Consider the following 20146-nt stretch of genomic DNA (forward strand, 5'->3'; position numbering starts at 1 on the left):
TCAAAAACCTCGAGGTTCACTTACCAGCTTTTCTGGTGCTTTCAGCTGTTTCAGACAGTCTTCATCAGCAGATGCATTTTGTCGTGTAAAGATAAATCTGTTGATGTGACAATGTCTTTAGAGCAACAACAAGAATATCCAGCACAAAACAGAAAAAGAAAACAAAAGAGAAAAAATAGGCAGGTATCCTCTCCCATGTTTCTACATCAAATGCACTTTTCCTCATATCATCCTAAGGATTTTATAACCATAATTATTTACCAAGGACAACTTATACCTTATATACTTGTGGGTCACATTGAGAACCTTGTGATGAATTATAAAATAGTTGCTGTTATTGTAACTGTAAAAACTTGTGTTATGGTGTCTGATGAGTCTTTAACTGCATTAATCTGTTACTCTACCTGGACTTTGGATGCGTATTTCAATAGGCTGATTCGAGATGAGCCAGGCCTGCACAGAATCGATCACCAGTGTTTGGTGCACGATTCGTGCAGATCGGATTTCTGACAAAATTTATTGTAATTTTCCTGGCATCATACTTTCTTCAAACTTATTTACTTGTATTCTTTGTTATGAGTCTAATGATGGAAAAAGGCTCTTTGAAGTTTGAACTTGAACACTGAGGACAGGAGGGGAGGCATCAGCCGCAGCATGTCCAGTACAGAGGGTTGAGCGTACACATTTGTGTGTGTGGAGCAGAAATGCTCCCTTGCAAGGATGTTTTTACACAGACTTGTAACCCTCATGATTTTCCTGGCAGTCTTGTGTTTTTCATTGCCCTCTACTGGTTTCCTCCCGGGGTCACTTGGGTTCTCCCTTCATTTCTCCAGAGACACATTTTCATGTCTTTTTCCCCTTTTTCCTTCATTTTTATGATCTGTACAACATGTGTACACATATGTCTGATATGCACCTATATAACAACTTTATTTATGTAACATAATGTGGATTATTTTTATATTTCTAGCTTTATAGGCACCATTTTATGTATATTTGATCAGTTTTCTTAATTTAAGTTTAATCATATCTTTAATTGGTTCTATTTGTGTGTCTATTTGTTTAGGGTTTTTTGTCTATTTGTTTTTGGTTTTCTAGCTAGGTCATCTACAGGTATCTGTTTGCAAAACTTATTATTTTGTTGTTTTGTTGCTTTAGTCTAAGTACCTGGCAGATGAAGACTGATGGACACCACCTCCAAACTTTGTTTTCTGGAACCAAAAATAATTTCTGAATTTTTAGTTTGTTATTTTTTTATTTAATTCTTGATTCCCGTTCCTAATTGCTCAGCTCTACATGGGATTTGGATTCTGCTGGTGTGACTTTTTCACCCAGCACCACTTTCACTTCCTATATTAGTGTCCTTTCTTTGTGTGTATGCAGTTGCAGAAACGGTCTATACACACTAAACTATTTATAAAAGAGTCCTGATAATGAATAGGAGCTGAATCCTGCTGAACAACACTCATCATGGTTCCCAGAGCTTGCTGAAACCTTTTATCACTTCCCCACAGTGGAACAAGTGAGACGGCCCCAGACTGACTGTCAGTCACAGGACGGCTTAACGGTGACAAAGAAAAGTGCTGCGGTGCACATCATTTACTCCCAGTCTGCCAGGGCTCCTGTTTACAGGCTGAATAGACCACCGGGCCACAGATAAAGAGATTGTCTCCCACAGTCTGAAACATTTGTTCAGCAGCCACTGCAGAGCCAAGGCTACAGAGGGCGCCATTATAGCTACTGTTTAAAATGCACCACCTGCTTTCCTCTGCTGGGTTTTAGTTCTTTTAAAGTGTAGCAGAAACAAGTTCTCCAGGGGTTAACGCCTGAGTAAATGCTGCTGAGCTTGTGTTTGTCAAGGTTAAGGGAATAGAACCAGCCAATAGAGAGGGACTGAGGGGGTTAGCATGAGGTGATGAAGTAATGCCTCTGTTTTTATGAGAGGGGGTGACATCATTGCCATGGCATTCTCTGTTGCCATGGTGAAGGAGGAGGGAGGGGAGGAGAGGGGTGGAAGGATAGGGGGAACAAAAAAGGGGCGCGTGGGAATGGGATGAATGTGCCCTTGAACGTGTGTTAATGTGTGAGCGCTGAATGAATCAAACCAGACTAATCCAGCCATATCAATCAGATTAATAGTTAATATTTGTTGGTTTGTGTGCAGTCCTGTCGGGCAGGTATGTTCATCACTGACTCTGTGTGGGAAATCCTTTAGTTTTATGGAAGTATCAGCAGTGGAAATCCTGGCAACGGATCAGGAATCTCCATCTATTTATGTCTCCTGTGAGGGGAAGAGAGGGGTCTCCCCCAGACATGTCTGCGATTTCCTCGGCTTGACTTTCAGTGGTTTGTGTGTGTGTTTGTGTGTGTGTGTGTGTGTGTGTGTGTGTGTGTGTGCTTGTGCATCTCTCTAGCCCACAGCCCCTTGTCTCTTTCCTCTTTCCCAGAGGTTGTATTTTCTCTTTGTCTGTGAGGATTTCAGCTTAGCCTGCACAAAGAGGACACCAGGGGCAAATAGTACATTTTATTTATTTATTTATTTATTTATTTTTTTGCACTTTCCTTCAAAATGCACATACTATTTGCAAAACACTATCTTTTGATGTAACACACATATGTGTGCAAGATTGCAGTTAATATATTTTTTACTAATAATGACAAGACTGTAATTAAATTTAATTCAAAAAGTCAGCATGAAATCAGCTTGGAGGGGCATTTCGAACTGTTATTGGGGGCAGTGGTAACTCTGACAAAAATAAGTCTTATTAACCCTCTGTTTATCAAATAAAAGCACACCTGAAGGTAATCACATCACTGCTGTAGTGTCTAATAATGTCAACTAGATTTTAATTATTTGTAAGTGATTTTACAATTAAATTTAGTGAAATATGTTTATGTTCTGTGTTTATTTCTAATGTTAAAGTATGTCAGCACAGTCAAACAGGATGCCTGTATTGGTCCATGTGGCTCGTGGTCGATTGACTCTTCCTAAATCCCGCTCCTTTTTTTCTCTTTGCTCCAGTAACAGTTGAGCGAAATTGGTACCCTGGTTAACATTTCTCTTTTGTCTGTAAAAATGACACATAGGGTCACAACTTAAAATTTAAATTAAATGCTAGGAGTGAGTGAATATGTGTCACTTTTACAGGTCCTCCAGCAACATTTTTTTTTATCCATTTTCAGAATTTGTTCTTTTTTTTTTTTTTTACAACAGACGATCTTGACACTAAGCATAAGTACAGGAAATGGGTCAGGAGAAAGTTGACCAAGGCATTGAGATTGCTCAACTGTAACTGGAACTAAGAACAAGAAGAGGCAGGACTTAGGAAGGAATGATCGTATCACAGTGTTATAACTGCCCCGATCTTGCTGCCATAATAAAATCTTGTATGCTAGCTAACAACACTTATGTTTGTATAGTTTGGTCATGTTTATTTTTAACCAATGACCAAGAGATACAATTGATGTAAGTTTAAATTTGCTGTCATCTAAATATTAGACAGCGCAAGAAAAATATCCAAAAAGTAACTAAAGTTTTGTTGGTCCACAGGCAGAGAGAGGATCCTACCGAGCATGTGCAGAGTTAATGTCATCGCTACAGTTTGTCTCTGATTGGAGGAATTAATTGTGCTACCATTGATCCCCTGTTACAGTTGCTGCAGGTCTCCTCCAGTAACTGCAGCTGAGCACTTTTTCAGCCCGTAGATGCATTTGTTTTAGTCTCAGTATGCTCAGCATTTATTGTCTAATTTAGCTGATTTTACTTCAGGGCTGGGCTTATTGATCAGAAGTACTCAAAGGCGTTTCTGCTGTCTTTGCAGATAGGAAGGAGATAGATGTCTGTCTGAGCTTGAAGCAGATGATGGAGGATTTAATAATTAACGAGGAAGAGACACACATGTGCTTGTCTGTGTGCGTGTGTTTGAGAGGTGTGGCTCCTCGTAAATCTTTCAGCTTTGCATCTGTCCGTTAGTAATGAACCTGCTCACGCCTCCTCCAGAACACACAGACTGTTTCCTTTTGACTGCTCCTGCTTCCTGTAGCAGTGTCAGCCCACGCGTCATTTAATGACCTGTGGCGACATGTACTTACACACACGCCCACACACATGCAGACACACAATGTAAAATGCTGACCAGAGCTGGATGGTCTGTAAGGTTTGTGTGGGAGATGAGATTCTGGTTTGGTTTTATTTCACTGTGAGGCGTTTAAGGGCTGGTCTTAAAAGGAGTCACACAGAGATCAGAGAAAGATGAAAATACAAGAGCTGCATGTTTTGCATAAAGCAGCTTCACATACAGCTTTGTTTAAATCAGTCAATTAATCTATTATTTGCCCAACAGAAAAGTAATTAATTAATTCTGATAATTAATCTTTCTATGAATATTATTAACAAGTGATGGCAAAGACACACAGATTAAAGCAGGAGGAAAGTGCTGACTGCTTGTGGTCATTTAAATCTTCAGCCGCGTGGGGGCTGTACCTTTCCAATCCTTTAGCCACAGAGAGATAACATTAAAATGTGCAGCCCAGTAATATGCAGTCCAGGTTGGGGAGGGAGAGTCTGCTGACGTCTTTTGTTCGTTCCATGAATTCTTTCCTTATCCAGGCTGATCTATTATTCCAAATAAAGGAAGGGATCAAATGGTTTAATGTGTTTAAAATGATCGTGGTATAAAATCAGGTATTGCTTACAAGTATAAGACTTTTGTAAAATTAATCAATAAAAAAATAAATAAAATAAAAAAAATGTTTTATTTATAATTTTTTGTCATCATGATAATGTAAATAAATAAATCTGGGGACTTTTCATGGACCCCCTGTTCAGAATGCTACAGACTCCTACGTGAGGACCACTGTTCTAGAAGATGGGTGAAATTGCCTTTAAATAAACTGTAATAGGATTTTCATCGCTGTTTTTCTCTCGTAATTTTAAGATGTCAGGATGCATTTATGATGCATGTTAAGATGAAGTTGCAGTCGCCATTTTTAAAATTCTCTTTGACATTTTATGTGCTAACAATTAGTTAATTAATCAAAAAAATATTTTCAAGACTATTCCATCCTGAAAATATTCATGAGTTGCAGCCCTCGCTCAGATGTGTATGATAGCATAGATACATGTGGCAGAGAATAAAGACAGTTCATCATCTCAGGACCATTTCAGCTGAGCAGCTGCAGGGCAGATTCACATTTGAAACCCAGCTGACATGTTAAACCACAATGCTCTGCCTGTCAGTTCAGCTTCAACACAACACACAACTGAAATAATGAAATCATTTAAGCCTGATTAATAATTCATTGTCTATCTGCATGTCTGCCATTTCCCCGTGTGTATGTGTGTTTCTGAATGACCTCAACCTTATTCATTTTGATGGGTCTGCAACCAACGATCACTATTTATTGTTGATTAATTTGGCAATTATTTTCAATCTCTTTAAAGCCCAAGATAATGGAGCACATCCTCACACTTTAGAAGTTGCTTTAAGTATGACTCAAACTATGAATCATCAAAATAGTTCATTCATTTTCTGTTGTTTTTAATTTAACTTTAGTTTAAACCCACATAAAGAAAAAATAACTTCACACTGTAGTGTTTTTCTTCTGTATATGCTGAATTGTTACCTACTATACGTTAATGCAGATGAGACTTTTTTCTCTGTCATTCGTTCAGGCACCTGTGAGTCATCATTTCTCGTTCAATATATTTACATTTCCATCCTCTTCGGCACTTCAGTCCCTCTGGAAATCTAATTCCATTCATTCGTTCAGGCCTGATGTTTTTTCATTCAACTTCAGCTCGTTCGTCTCAACGGGGGACAGATTAATCATGTTAGGTATTGACCCAGGTCAGACTGCCAGCGTGATAAATAGGAAGCGCAGTCATTCAAAAACATATTACATCATGAAACTGTCCAATGAAATAATTTCACTGGGAATAATGAATATGAATAATTGCTGACTACTAAAGAGCATCACATGGATAATTCATCAGGTGTACCATAACTTTTAAAAAAATATTTAAATCCCACACACACCTATGCATGCATTTTTTGTTAATGTATCCACAAAATTTAAATATGTAATCCTGACACTGATTTAAATGTGTTTTTTTAGTTTTTTCTATAATGGACCCTTCATCACACATTACATACACTGTATGTTGTGAGAGGAATTTTCCTTTCTCTGATTATTTTCAATTGAATATTTTTGTAGTTGGAAAACTACATAATAATTTACAAATCAAAAGCCTATGATTAGGGAAAGGTCAGAAAATAATTATGTATAAATGTTTTTATGGTTTTAGGAACTTTCATCTACACCGAAATATTTCTCCAGCTGCTGGGTGGATGCTAAAAAATATTTTGCAGATGGTCATGGTCCTCAGTGAATCCCTGTGATTTTTCATCTAGCGCCATCATCTGGTTTAATGTGTCCATTTCTTTGGCTTATGTTAGTTTTTGCTAGCTTTCACTAACATGTCAAGTGTAATTTGTGAATGTTAGCATGCTAACACTCTAACCTAAGACGGTGAACATGATCACATCATCATACCTGCTCAACATCTGCATGTTAGCAGTGTCATAGTGAATGTGATTGCATGCTGATGTTAGGATTTAGTTCAAGTCCAGCCTCAGAGAGCCGTCATCAGACAACAGACCTCACTAATGTGACAGCTTACACAACAAACAACAACTTCAACAAAACCAACACCATCAGCCCCACCAGAATTACACAACATGACCATACACATACACACCATCAGTCAATAAAGAGCTCTACATATTATAAGGTACAGCATCCTCACACATAGAAGTTTAGTTTTCTTTTTGTTTCACAGTTTGTTCAGCAGCACAGTACTCATCAGTATAAATGATCTTTGAGCCTGATTAGTTTCAGAGGAACATATTAACAGCTCATCAGTATTGGCTGATAAAGACTTTAAAACAAAATCGTGATATCAGCCCCAAATGAACATTTCTCCTGATAAGATGACGCTTTAATCGACCCTTCCCAAGTCTTGCCCCTCTTCACTCAAATAACAGTTAAGCTCGGTACATGGCAGAACCTTGTCCAACTTTCTCCTCTCCTGTGTCCTTTTGAGGATTGTTAAAAGCTTGTACAGGTCTCCCAACAACATCTTTTAACCATCTTTAAAATCTGGTTTTCTTTTCAGTGTAGACAAACGTGGCACATAGTATAACCATGTACAAGAAACAGGAAATGAGAAAGCTGACAGAGAAGTGCCAGACTTAGAAAATGTTAATAATGCACATGCGATTCAAGTATGTCTGCAGCATGGAGGTTTTTTGAAGATTCTGAAACAGATAGCAGAGTTGCAGCCAAATCACATTCCTTCAACAGTACAAATTTAATTGCTTATCTTAATAATCTTCATGGCGTTCACTATGATAAATTTGTGAAGAACAAAGAGAAAAGGTCACTAGTGAAAAAACCCGTCAGCTGTAGTTTTCTTATTTGAATGTGTACATTTTGAAAAGCATCATATTTTATGTCTGCATCCACCATTAGAAAAGGTGTAATTTGTTAATTCCACTCTCTGCAAGAAGAGAGAAAGTATGTAGAGAAAGTCTGTGCATTTATTGGTATCAGCATCAGAAATCATCCAAAATGTGTTTGAAAATATCAGCATATCAGAGATGTGCAAAAATCAAATATGGTGCACCGCTTAGATTTACAGGGCCCTATCTTACGCCTGGCGCAAAGCCAATGCGCCGCCAGCGCAAGTGATTTTGCTATCTTACGCCAGCGCAAGTGCCATTTTTGCCATGTGGGTAAGATAGCAAACGCACTTGCGCTGGGTCTGTGCCGCTGTGGGCGGGAGGTCTAAGCATGAAGGCAAAACCAAGGCGTGGCCGGGCGCGTTTGCTATCTTGTGCTCAGCGCATTGGAGTAAAACGCGTTTGTGCCTTAGGGTCGTGTCTTGTGCTGAACGAAAGCAAGCGGGAGGCGCAATAGATTTAATTTATTCAAGGCGTGTCCAAATCCACCTTTGCCGTCTTGTGCCAGGGGCGGGAGTGATATTTCACCCTGCCCCGCCCTTTGCGCCACCAGCGCAAAGCAGGATACACCTATCAGATGTGCACAAGTGCCCTCATTAATTCACAGGCGAGTTTAGGCTGAATTTGCAATAAACCAATCAGAAAGTCAGCTCTCATCACCTCTTAAAAGGCAGGTGCCCAGCAGCACAAGCAGAGGCAGCATGACGGCGGATTTACCAGGAGGAAACAAAGAGAAAAGATATTCAAAGCAAGGAGACAGATCTCCTGGTTCGAGAAGAGAATGTGCAAGAGCACGCAATATATGGAGACAGCAGGACGTCTCCAAAACAGCTTCACGCCGAAATAGTTTACTTTACAGTAACGCCTGCAAAAACCAATACAATAAATATGAACTGCAAATGTCATGCAGATATGTAACTGGTAATGTTTTACACTTAAGCACCTTGAAATTGTGTTGTATTTTATAATTAATTATTAGCATCATCATCATTATTAACTCTGCTGGCTGAGGAGTGGGGGAGTCCACCTGAGCCAGGTGAAGGAGCAGTTAAGCGGAGGTCTGTGGTCCTCCTTCTTCTCCTCTCATCCTCCCTCCTCTGTCCCGCTGCGAAACAAGTTGTTCTGTTCTGAAGTTTGGAGTGCGCAAAATTACGCACAGATCTATCCAACCAGCTCTGATAGAAGCACACATAACTTTTTTCTCTGTTGGGCTGGAGTCCTGTGGTCAAATATAGTGTCTTGTATATTTTGTATATTATAGATCATAATTGTTCAATCATTGTTTTTCTGGATCATAACAAACATGCAGACACAAACACTACAGCTGTTCCAGTTGTCATGCTGACTCATCCAATAAAGACGATCAGACAGGCGTGATCGCGGCCGTGCTCCCTTCGCAGGTCTATTTAGATTTATTAGGCTTTAAAATTATAATTATTTTCCTCTTTAGTGAGTTTATCTTTAAAGACACATGCGCACACGGCTGTTTAACATTGATGAGAAGTGTTCTGTGATTGTGGAGACGTGTGTGCGCCTCAGCAAAGCGCGAGACACGCGAACGCTTTTAATTTCAATATTTTCATTTTATTGCTGATAAAAAAAATATGTTCGAATAACACTTAACTAATCCACACTCCCGTGTGAGGAAGAGAATGACCATAAATGACTGTGTTTTGTGATTGTAAAGACGTGTGTGTGTGTTTCGGCCAAGCCTGCCGGGTGCTATCTTGTGCTGAAAGACCACAGACTTTGCGCTTCGACCAGGTTTTGGCTGGTCTAAAGCACAAGCGCGTTTTACTCCAATGCGCTGAGCACAAGATAGCAAACGCGCCCGGCCACGCCTTGGTTTTGCCTTCATGTTTAGATCTCCCACCCACAGTGGCACAGACCCAGCGCAAACGCGTTTGCTATCTTACCCACATGGCAAAAATGGTACTTGCGCTGGCGTAAGATAGCAAAATCACTTGCGCTGGCGGCGCAATGGCTCCACAATCACCAAACACCTTAATTTACATGAGTCTTTATTCTACACAGGAGTGTCGATTAGTGAAGTGTCCTTTGAACATATCTACCGGCAAAAAAGTGTAAATATTGAAGTTAATAGTGCAGGTATGTGTGTGTCTTGCCCTTGGCTGAGGTGCGCACACTCATCTCTACAATCACCAAACACCTTTCATTTATGTTTAAAAGTCGTGCACGCGCGTGTCTTTGAAGTTAATCTCACTAATAAGTACAACAGTACTATTATTATTATTATAAAGCCCAATAAATCTCAGCAGACCTGCAAACGGGATCACAGCTGATTGTCTTTATCAGATGAGTCAGCATGACAGGTGGAGCAGCTGTAGTGTTTATGTCTGCATGTTTGTTATGATCCAGAAAAACAATGTTTAAACAATTATGATCTATAACATATAAAATATACAGACACTATATTTGACCACACAAGTCCGGCCCAACCTGAGAGAAAAAGTTATGTGTGCTTCTATCAGAGCTGGTTGGATTTATCTGTGCGTAATTTTGCGCACTTCAAACTTAAGAAACTCTCTCTGATTATTTCGCAGCGGGTCAGAGGAGCGAGGATGGGAGGAGAGAGATGAGGATTAGGTGGGAGAGGAGAAGAAGGAGGAGCACGGACCGCCACATATCTGCTCCACCTGGCTCAGGAGGGCCAGCGTAAACCGGGAAGCTTCGTGGCTAGACTGGATCTGTTCGCCTCCCCTCTCTACTGCACCATCTCTCTCCCCCGATCCTCAGCCAGCAGAGTTAATGATGATCATGATGAAAATAATTAATGATAAAATACAACATACTTTCAACGTGCTTCAGGTTAAAATATAAGCAGTTACATATCTGCATGACATTTGCGGTTCATTTATTGTATTGGTTTTTGCAGGCGTTAATGTAAAATAAATTATTTACACGAAGCTGTTTTGGAGACGTCCTGCTGTCTCCATATATCGCGTTTTCACTCCTCGAACCAGGAAATCTGTCTCCTCACTTTAAAAATCTTTTCTCTTTGTTTCTTCCTGGTTAATCCGCCGTCATGCTGCCTCCGCTTGCGCTGCTGGCACACCTCCCTCTCAAAGGTGATGAGAGCTGACTTTCTGATTGGTTTATTGCATGTTCGGCCTAAACTCGCCTGTGAATTAATGAGGGCACTTGGGCACACTGATAGGTGTATTCCGCTTTGCGCTGCTGGCGCAAAGGGCGGGGCAGGGCAAAATATCACTCCCGCCCCTGGCAAAGCTGGATTTGGACACGCCTTGAATAAATTAAATCCATTGCGCCTTGCGCTTTCCACTTGCGCTTTCGATCAGCGTAAGATAGGGCCCACAGTGTCTCGCGATCCCTTGGAGAGGTCCCGGCCCCCAGGTTGGGAAACTCTGACCTAGAAAGATTTTCTCTTAGTGTGCAGATTACAGACACTGAGTAAGTGACTGTGACAGTTCTCAGCTGGAGTCAGATGTTTGTGAACACAGACAGAGAAAGGTGAGAGGCCAGGAAAAAGGCTGCCTCCTTTTGGCCTGGAAAATGAATTTATTGCTCTCCCAGACACTTTTAGATAATGCCATCAGGGATTAGAGCAGGAGGACGGGGGCAGTTTCAGATTTACTGACTCCACTCCCTTGTTCTCATCCTCTCTGTCATTGGTTGTTTCCTGACCCTCGGGGGATCCAGATGGGTTTCATGGTGTCTGAAATCTGCTCTGCTCCCTCTCACTTGTTCATGGCAGTTATTTATGTCCAGTGCAGCCTTTTCTTTGTCTTACTATGTCCTCAGTCAACTTAAAATCAGTCAAACGTCCATTTTATTGATGTATTGTTGTCTTTTTGTCTGATGATAGTCTTTTCACAGGTTTTCTCAAACTCATTTCTTCTTCTGACCTTGGACATCGGTATTGATTGCTTTGCTAAAGGGCATGTAATATTTAGTTTGCCTGTATTTTGTATTTCTTCCACAGTTAGGTGAGAGAGGCCTTTAAGCTTTTCATCCAGCTAGATTTTAGGATTTTTCGGAGCATGATAGCAGAATGGGCAAAGACTCTCTCTAAGTCTTTCACACTGATAATCCTCTTACTCATCCGTGCCAATGCACACACAAATACAGTCACACAAAAATGTGAGCCCACATTGACACACTAACTGGAAAAATCATTTGATTTTGTCATTATGTTTTTTTTTTTAATTCACAGGAGTCATGGGTTGTAGCTGAGCGTCGCTGCCTGTCTCCTCCACCTCTGAGATAACATTCTTGTCCTGAAGGCACAAATTTCCATCTGGGAGTCACTAATGTATTCACTCATATCTTTAATTCTCTGCTGGCACTCCCAGCTCTGCTCTGAGAGCTTTTACTATGAAAGAACTGCACCGTAGAGCATTAACATCACTCCTGCGTGTGTGTACCCTCCCCAGGTATGACTTTGCCTCAGCAGGGGTTTGCAGGATGTGTGAGTACGTGTTCATGCACTGAAAGGCAGTGTTTGAGCAGCAGAGAGCCAAGACAGCTGAGTTGCTCCTGGCTCGGTGCTGTGGATGTCTTCTGAAAGCCTTGACCCACTTCCAAGTCTCCTCCTTCTCCCCCCCGCTCACCCAAACATGCTGCATACTGAAACAGCTCCACTACAATCTGCTGAGCTGCAGCCGAGCGCTGCATGAAGATACAGGGGAGAGTGGGTGTGTCTGTCTGTCTAATAAATAAATTGTATGTGTGTCTGTGTGTGCTGCAAGGTTAGTGCATGTGTGTAGATGTGTGCGTACATGCAGGCTCACAGTAGGTGCAAGACCTTGGGGCAAAGTCGTGGAGAGTTGCTGCTTCTGCTTAATATATGAATGAGTCTCTCACTAGTTATTACTTTACCAACCAGCCGTGCACATGTTCAGTAAGTTCTCGCACAGATTTGGGTCAGATTTAAGCCCTTGCAGATCAATTGTAGTACAGAGTGGTGTGTGTAGGGCTTCAACTAATGATTATTTAATTATTGGCCATCCACATTTAGATAAGCCTCACTCACACTGTGCAAATCAGCCGCGTCTGCCACAGAGCAGGATATTTCCCAGGAAAACTACATCTCCATTAAAAACTAAAGTACTGGACAAATTGACATTTTTTTCTCCTAGTTTTTTTCCTCTAACCGTACGTGTAGTGCTGCTGGAGTGCACTGGAATGATGCTCCTCCACTTTTTTCATCAAGTGCTGAAATTTAGTATTTGCATTTCGCATAGTCTGATTTTGTCAAGTGCTTAAGATCCAATAATGCTGAAGTGCAGAGCATGAAACAGACCAGGCAATCAGTGCAGTTTTTGCAGTGAGAGAATTTTCAATTGTTTTCTATTTTGATGAGAAAAGTGTGATGCACACTCGCAGTCACAGCAGAGAGAGAGATTGCTCATGTGTGCACAGGTGTTGTCTTTACAACAGCGGTACAATCATGGCATGGTGTCACGGTGGTTAACACTTTTGCCTCACAGGTTGTGGGTTTCCACTGTAAATATCTTGTTTTGTCTGACCACCAGTCCCAAACCCAAATATATTCAATTTACTGTCAAATAAAACAATGATGAAGCAGCAACTCCTCTGTTGTTTCAGGACTAAGTGTATGTACAAAATTGAGTGACATAGTATGCACTCCAATCAATATGTAATAGTAATTTTAATAGTGAAAGTTATGTTGAAATGTTAATTTTATTAAAATATGTTGGGGGGAATTAGTTCATGACATCAGAGAATCAGAGATCTATTAACTGTCTTGGCTTTCCTAAATGCATCATAGTTGGTGAGTACAGCTGCAAACAAACCTTCGCCCCTTACATTTTTTCACTGAACACAGTCTTCTTGCTCCGTTTTCCTCAGTAGTAAATCTATGACTTCTGCATGTCCAGGGCCATCTTAAAGACTTTTGATTGGTTCTGTTTTTTTAATTCTCTAATTGTTTCCACCCAGTTTTAACAATGGAGAATAAACTCATATCGTTGGTTTCTTTGGCAAGCCAAACCAACAAGACAGCACACTATTTTTTTTGCTAAAATAAGCCTCATCTAGCTGAGTTGTAGTTGTCACATCAGAGCCAGACACAATGTCACTAAAATAAAGGAATTTTAATCTTATGTAAATGTAAATAGGAGGAAATTAGGATGAGACGAGGGACAAAGTGAATTATTGCGCACCAGCCCTTGAAGCCAGACACGCTGTTTAATATTTTCAGAGCAAACAGACCTGGATTTAAGCTGCCCTGAGCAGCGATGAGGACAGACGGCTGGCTGATGGGAGGAAAGCTCCACTGGGAAGGAGTGGAGACACTCTCTTAGTCATGGCCATTATACACAGAGATTTATAGAGATTACACACAAGCACATACAAGCCTGCAAGCACGCACACACAAGTGCTCTAACTCACACATACAGAAATGAATTTACCATAAGATAAGGGATTAGTACACACTTTGATTTATGGCCACATGCTGAGAGAAAATGTTTCTACTTACCAATAGACACACAAAGATTAGCAATATATATAACGACAGATATAATACAATCAAGTTATAATAACACATTTTCCTGTCAGTAGGACTATCAGTGAGGTGATACCTGTTTATCCTGGCGTGAGTCACATAAGATTATTTACACCCTCTCTCTACTGATTTCATTGTTATCGTCTAGCATCGCTTCCCAGGAAATAACCTTTACTGACATGTTTTTTTATCATTATTTTGAATATCAAACCTGCATGGGCAGCAGTCTGTGTCATTATTTGCATTTTAAGAGAACCACGGTGTGTGTTTGTCACACATAATCTCCACACACACTCGTTGTCACCACATTATCACCTCCATCTGTCTCCGACTCGTCACCATCCACCCTTCACTCTGTCAGGATCTGATGTGTATCAGACTGACGTCACTCTGGACTTTTAGAGCAGCTTTCTATTGAACTCTGGTGACAGATGGACAGACCAGACAGAGATCTACAGATGAACGTGTCAGAACAAGACTGCCTGTTCAGAAAAATAGATGTTAACCCAGATCAGCACTTAGACAAGGTGGTACTGTTAAAATACAACTAATATTTGTTTTCGCTTCTTCTTTGTACGTTGAGTTGAACTCTGAAAATAGAATAGAAACTATAATGTTACTGCAGCTATTGTTGACATTTTTCCATTTTCAAAAGATGATCAATTTTTTTTTTTTTTTCTTTCTTGGACATAAATTTGTAGAAAGCACACACAGGCTTAAAGTCTCTGGTGGGTGTTTCTCACAATAATAGCTGACTGCCATTTGAGATTTGCCATTTCTAGGAGATGCGCTGTCAGCTGTTGCCATACCTAACTAGCCCTCATTCAGAAAGTGGAAGATAGTTAGCCTAGCTTGCTAACTTTAGCACTGATACACAGCTAGTATTAGACTTTGCTTTTCTCGTAATCTCAGCACATAGGTTTCTGAAAGTTTTGCCAAGTCAAAGTCAAAACAAAGACAAAGGGTATAGCTAGTGACTTCTTAGCTAAAAATTAATTTACGTTTAGTTAAACCTCTGATTCTGATTGATGTTGGTTGTTGAAATGTTTATATATGTCATCTATGTCCATCCAGGTTGTCTGAGTGAATATGCGAGGAATGGGCAATACCAAACTTTTAAAATTTGATACTATACCAATAGTTGTTACTCATACAAATATGAGTGCATTTAAATAAAATTAAATAACTAAAAAGATAGTTTAGCATTTATGATGATTTATGATTTATGATGATGAAATTATAATAAAATCGTGATTAAATGCTTGTTACTCATGTTGCTGCTGTGTAGCACTTTATTGTCACAGTGTATTTGCTGTACTTTATCTACAGGTGAAAAGTAGCACCACACCACGTTACGTTTTCTTTCTGCCATTCACAAGTTTGATGCAGATGTTTGCGCATGGCTCTCATGTCTTACAGGTTTCCACAGTTTCCACAGGCTAGCTAAATATGTCAGGGCAGTTTATTGGCATATTATACTAAAGTACAGAAAACATTTGGAAGTGTTGCAGGAAACCACATTTTGTACTTCTATTTTATGAAGGAATCAATGCCAAATGAGTATCTTGTGAGTATCGATTCTGCAGAATTGATGTGCCCATCCCCAGCATGGACTGGAAAGCATGTTTTTGTGGTTGACTGCAATGACGACAATCATTTTGTCATTGTCAACATTTGTTTTTCTAAGGCACAGTCAAACTTGTGTGTTTTGGTGTGAGCTCATCTGTCTCTTCCACATCAGTTAGGGTGGTGAGTGATAAATCCACACAGGGACTTATTACCACCATGAAAACTATAATTTGGGCCCTGCAGGGTGTCATTAGGAGGGTTAAAGTATGGTTGAAAGGTGCAGTTAAACATAATGTTCTGTCAACACAATAACAACTGAAAATATGAAGATCCTGCAGGTCTGAACTGCTGATTCAGTGACGTGCTGATGATGAACGGCTCTATGTTTTCTGCTTTCTCTGCTCACTCAAATGTAGAAATATGTCGCTGAGAATAAGAGCTGATTAATCTATTACTCTATTTAAAGACAATTAATTAACAATTAGTTTATTATTTAAGTTATTTTTAAAGCAAAGAAGAGTCTGGCTTTTTAGATGTGAGGACGTGGGTTGGTTTTCATTGTTGTGTAATTGTAAATTGAATACCTTTACCTTTTCTATTATAGGCGGTCACTCTTTTTGACAGTTAAGAGAATCAGTGATCAATGGACTGATCATAATACAATAGGTAGTTGCAAACTTTCTGAAGTTACAATATGACATGTGTAGATCATGTCTTATCATGCATCATTTGCGTATTTCTGACTTCCTCTCTTGTCTCTACTGGCATGACTGGATTTGTATGTATGACTCATGTTTTCCTACACGAGTAATGGCATGATTTTATCTTCACATATTCATTAAAAAAGTGTTAATTAATTGCTGAAATGCTCACAAATCTCTTCCCATCTCTTCCTCTCAGGTGTTGTGAGTGTAGCGCCTCACTTTCCCACTGGTATTATGAAAAAGATGGACGGCTTTTCTGCAAGAAAGACTACTGGGCCAAATTCGGGGAGCTGTGCCACGGCTGCAACGACCCGATCACCACTGGCCTCATCATGGTAAGAAGATCCATTTGCTGACTCTCATCTCTTATCACCCCCCCGGTCCTTTGTTTTCCTGATAAACCTTGAGTTACAGCGCGCACATACGTGCACACAGCTGAGTCCATACATTGACAGCTTCCCTGGTTGGTGTGTGCCAACATACGAACATGCACGTAGGATCGGTGCCAGACCTGTAACTGACCCTGATGCCTTTGGTTGCTCTATCAGATACTTTTACAGACCACCAATGAAAGTTGGAGCTGTTGTTGTGACACAGGAGAGCAGAGAGGTTCATGTGGTCACAGCACCGGAAAGCAGATTAACAATAGACTGAGCCTCTCCTGATAAGTGCTGCTGCATTATAGAAAAGACAAGATAACAGCATCAAAGGAGAGTTGTGTCTATTTGTTGATTAGTGATGGAATCACACACATTCAAAGCTTGAAGAAACTGATTAATACTGTATGTCGATGTAATAAAATATGTTGTCTTTATACATCTTAGGGATATATTTTCCTGCCGGTCAAAAGCCAGTGGAAGCACAAATGCAGGTGCAATCCCATTTTTGTCAGTCAATAGTGTATTTTTTGTGCCTGTTCGGTAATCTGGCTCTAAATGCTGTGAACTCACCTCTGCTGAGGTGGTTGGAGAGATGCATCTGAGGCTGTGTTAATGCTGATTAGACAGCATAAAGGCAGGCTTACTCTTCTGCTTGCTCTGACCACCTCTTAGTGCAAATGCAAGGACATTTTCAGGGCTTTTGTTTGTTGGAGTGTCACCAGAGGCCGCTCGATACAGTATTATCATGATACCTCATAATACGATATTATTGTAATTTCAAACATTTTGCAGTATGATGAGTATTCAGAACATGATCATTTTATGCTGGTTTATAGTTTTATTACCAATGTCCCTTCAGTTGTTTGTGTTTGTATGGGCCATGTGGTTGTGGTGATGTAAACGCTGCTCTCACAGAAATTTAGTGTCAGCTGCAGACTTTACGTGCACTTTCTCTACCTGATAAAGGAAGCTTTGCGAATGAGCTGAAATGTGGCTACAGTTTATCAGGATTTAACAAGTATATATTCCTCCATGTTCATTCATCACTGATAGTCTTTGCAGAGTTGGTTTTGGTAATACTTGTTGTGTTCCAACAGTGAGGGAAAATTATCGGCCATGACAGCAGACGATATGAAAACTATGTCGGCTGTATCTGGAAATATGTGAGGCTCATATTCTGGAAAACTACCGCTTGTCTACTTAACATGAAGCTGATAGGGAAATTATCCACAGAAAACACTGACGAGTCATTTGCATTTCAGAAGGCATCAGTAGTAGCTGACGGTAAAAGTTTTTTAATGCGTTTGAAGTGGGATTTAATTCAATAATTCATGTTTAAATTGCACACAGTTATGAGTATTTATCTTCCATTTTAGGTCCAGTTTTAGACAAAATATCAGTACTGTTATATGTTTATATTTCCTTTTAGATTATTAAAATGAAGAAAAATATGCTCGTTACAATCTGTTAAGTGGCAGGTTGAGGTGATAAACAGCCTCTCAAGCCACCAAAAACCCAGACTAAATCAATAATTCACTGACTGTTGGGGGTCTTTTCATAGGAGAGGCCGGTTAGAATAAAAAGCTGAGTTCATTCTTTGCACATAAAGTATCCTCTGTGACACATTTGCCTCCTGGACGGATAGAGCAGCTTCTGGCAGGTCATGTGTCATGGCCACATTGAACAGAAATCATTCAAGGCCTGGCCGCTCTCTGCATCTCTGAGTGTGTGTGCGTGCGTGTGTGTGTTTTATCATTTACACTGCCTCCAGACAGCTTACCCTTTGCATTTCAATCTCAGTAATGAAACATGGAGGAGAGTATAAAGTGAATTAGGTGAGAAGATCTCTCCTCTTCCTTCTCCTTCGCTGGTTTATTGCTGCTCTTACAGTGCATACGCTCTGATTAACCGTCTCTGCAGTTACACTTTAGTAAATTTGAGATCAGTCAGCCAATCACACCAAGGCTTCAGTTGCCAAGATGGACAGAGCAATTGTATTAGTGTGGAGACATGCAGACCAAGGTCAGTTTCCTACGTCTGTGCCACACCCAGGAAGATGAAGTCTCCTTCAGTCCTGCAGAATCACTGTGTGCAGATTAGCAGGGAAACACAGTCCTGTTTTTAAAATTGACTGATGTCACAGTCAGTGAAAACATATCGAGCTCAGTGATGCAGCGATGAGTCAGAGTCTGCAGACAGAAATGTGGAACTGATGGTCAGCCAGACAGAAACATTGTATGAGTAAGTAAAATATGAGCTATGTTGGCGTTTCATGGGCTTTCATCACCCCCACCACAGTGATGCCCCCAGCACAAGCTGAGCCTGGCTTTACTATTTAAAAATGTTTTGGAATAGTTTTGTAATTGTTTGCACACAACTGCACTTTGGTAACAGCCTTTTTAATTCCAACATGGACATTATATTTTCACAACTGATTGAAATCCCTGTAGATTTCTTAATATGGATGGGTATCATTCGTACTATATTGATATCAGTATTAATATTGATAGTGCTTATCAATACTAAAAGATTCAAACAGTAATAGCAAAAGGAAGTTATTGCATTCAGCTGCATTTTAATCAAATTTAGTAAAGTGAGACTACCTCTTTGAACATTTTGCTCTACAGCGGCTCTGAGGTTACATAAATAACTGATAGCATTAATGTTTGCCCGGGAGCTAATTGATATTTCAGTACTAACCAGTTAAGAACTGGTTAGTATTGGTTCTTATTTTTTAAACTATTTCTAAACTTTTCAATAGTTGTGAACTCCAAGAATCCAACAATCACACTGGCTTGATTCAGTGACTCAAGTATTTAACGTTATGTAGCAAGCAAAGTCTGTTTATGTAGCATATTTAATAGATGCCAGAAATCTAAACTCAAATAGAATCAAATACATAAAACAAAGATAAAACACCAGATAAAATATACAGAGAGAACAGATATAAAACACAAGATTAAAACATAAAATACCAGATGCTACCCATATGCTTATCTACTTTTTAAAAGAGTCCAAACATCTCAAGCTTACTGGGAGACTTTTCCAAAGCTCAGGAGCTGCCTACTGGAAAGAACAACCTCCGTAACTTAGTGGGGTGGATATTAAGAAAGTCTTGAAACCCTGGGTGGAGGGCCTAAGAACGCTGCTCGCAGTGTGGCTTGGAACAGAAGGCACCAAAATCTTGTCATTTATTTCTCAAACTCTCTCTGTTCATCAAATCTCTCTCAGCACTTTTAGAAGTTTTCATCTGTGTTTGTTCAATTGTGGATCCGTTGAACGCACCAGAACAAGTGCAGCTTGACTGCAGATTGTTTTGTTGACTGATGTTTCTAAGCTCACAAATGAGCCGTCGAGCTCAAAATAACTTGGTTGCTTGTCCGTGTCTGTGAAAGTGTCATATCTTTTGCATTCGTTTGTCATAATTCAATATGACATCTTAGACTATGTTATTATACT

At 40.0% G+C, this 20146-nt stretch overlaps 1 protein-coding gene across 2 annotated transcripts in view; it reads left to right on the plus strand.

Annotated features, from left to right (window-relative positions):
* limk1a (LIM domain kinase 1a) overlaps positions 1-20146 on the plus strand; it is a 72631-nt gene that overhangs the window by 22342 nt on the left and 30143 nt on the right. For both annotated transcript variants that reach the window (XM_084716986.1, XM_084716985.1), the window contains one exon: positions 16504-16642. In XM_084716986.1, coding sequence (XP_084573112.1) covers positions 16504-16642 — 139 coding nt within the window. The remainder of the gene's footprint in view (positions 1-16503; positions 16643-20146) is intronic.

The sequence above is a fragment of the Lutjanus erythropterus genome, chromosome 4 (genome assembly GCF_056507025.1).
Source record: "Lutjanus erythropterus isolate fLutEry1 chromosome 4, fLutEry1.hap2, whole genome shotgun sequence".
Taxonomy (NCBI): domain Eukaryota; kingdom Metazoa; phylum Chordata; class Actinopteri; order Lutjaniformes; family Lutjanidae; genus Lutjanus; species Lutjanus erythropterus.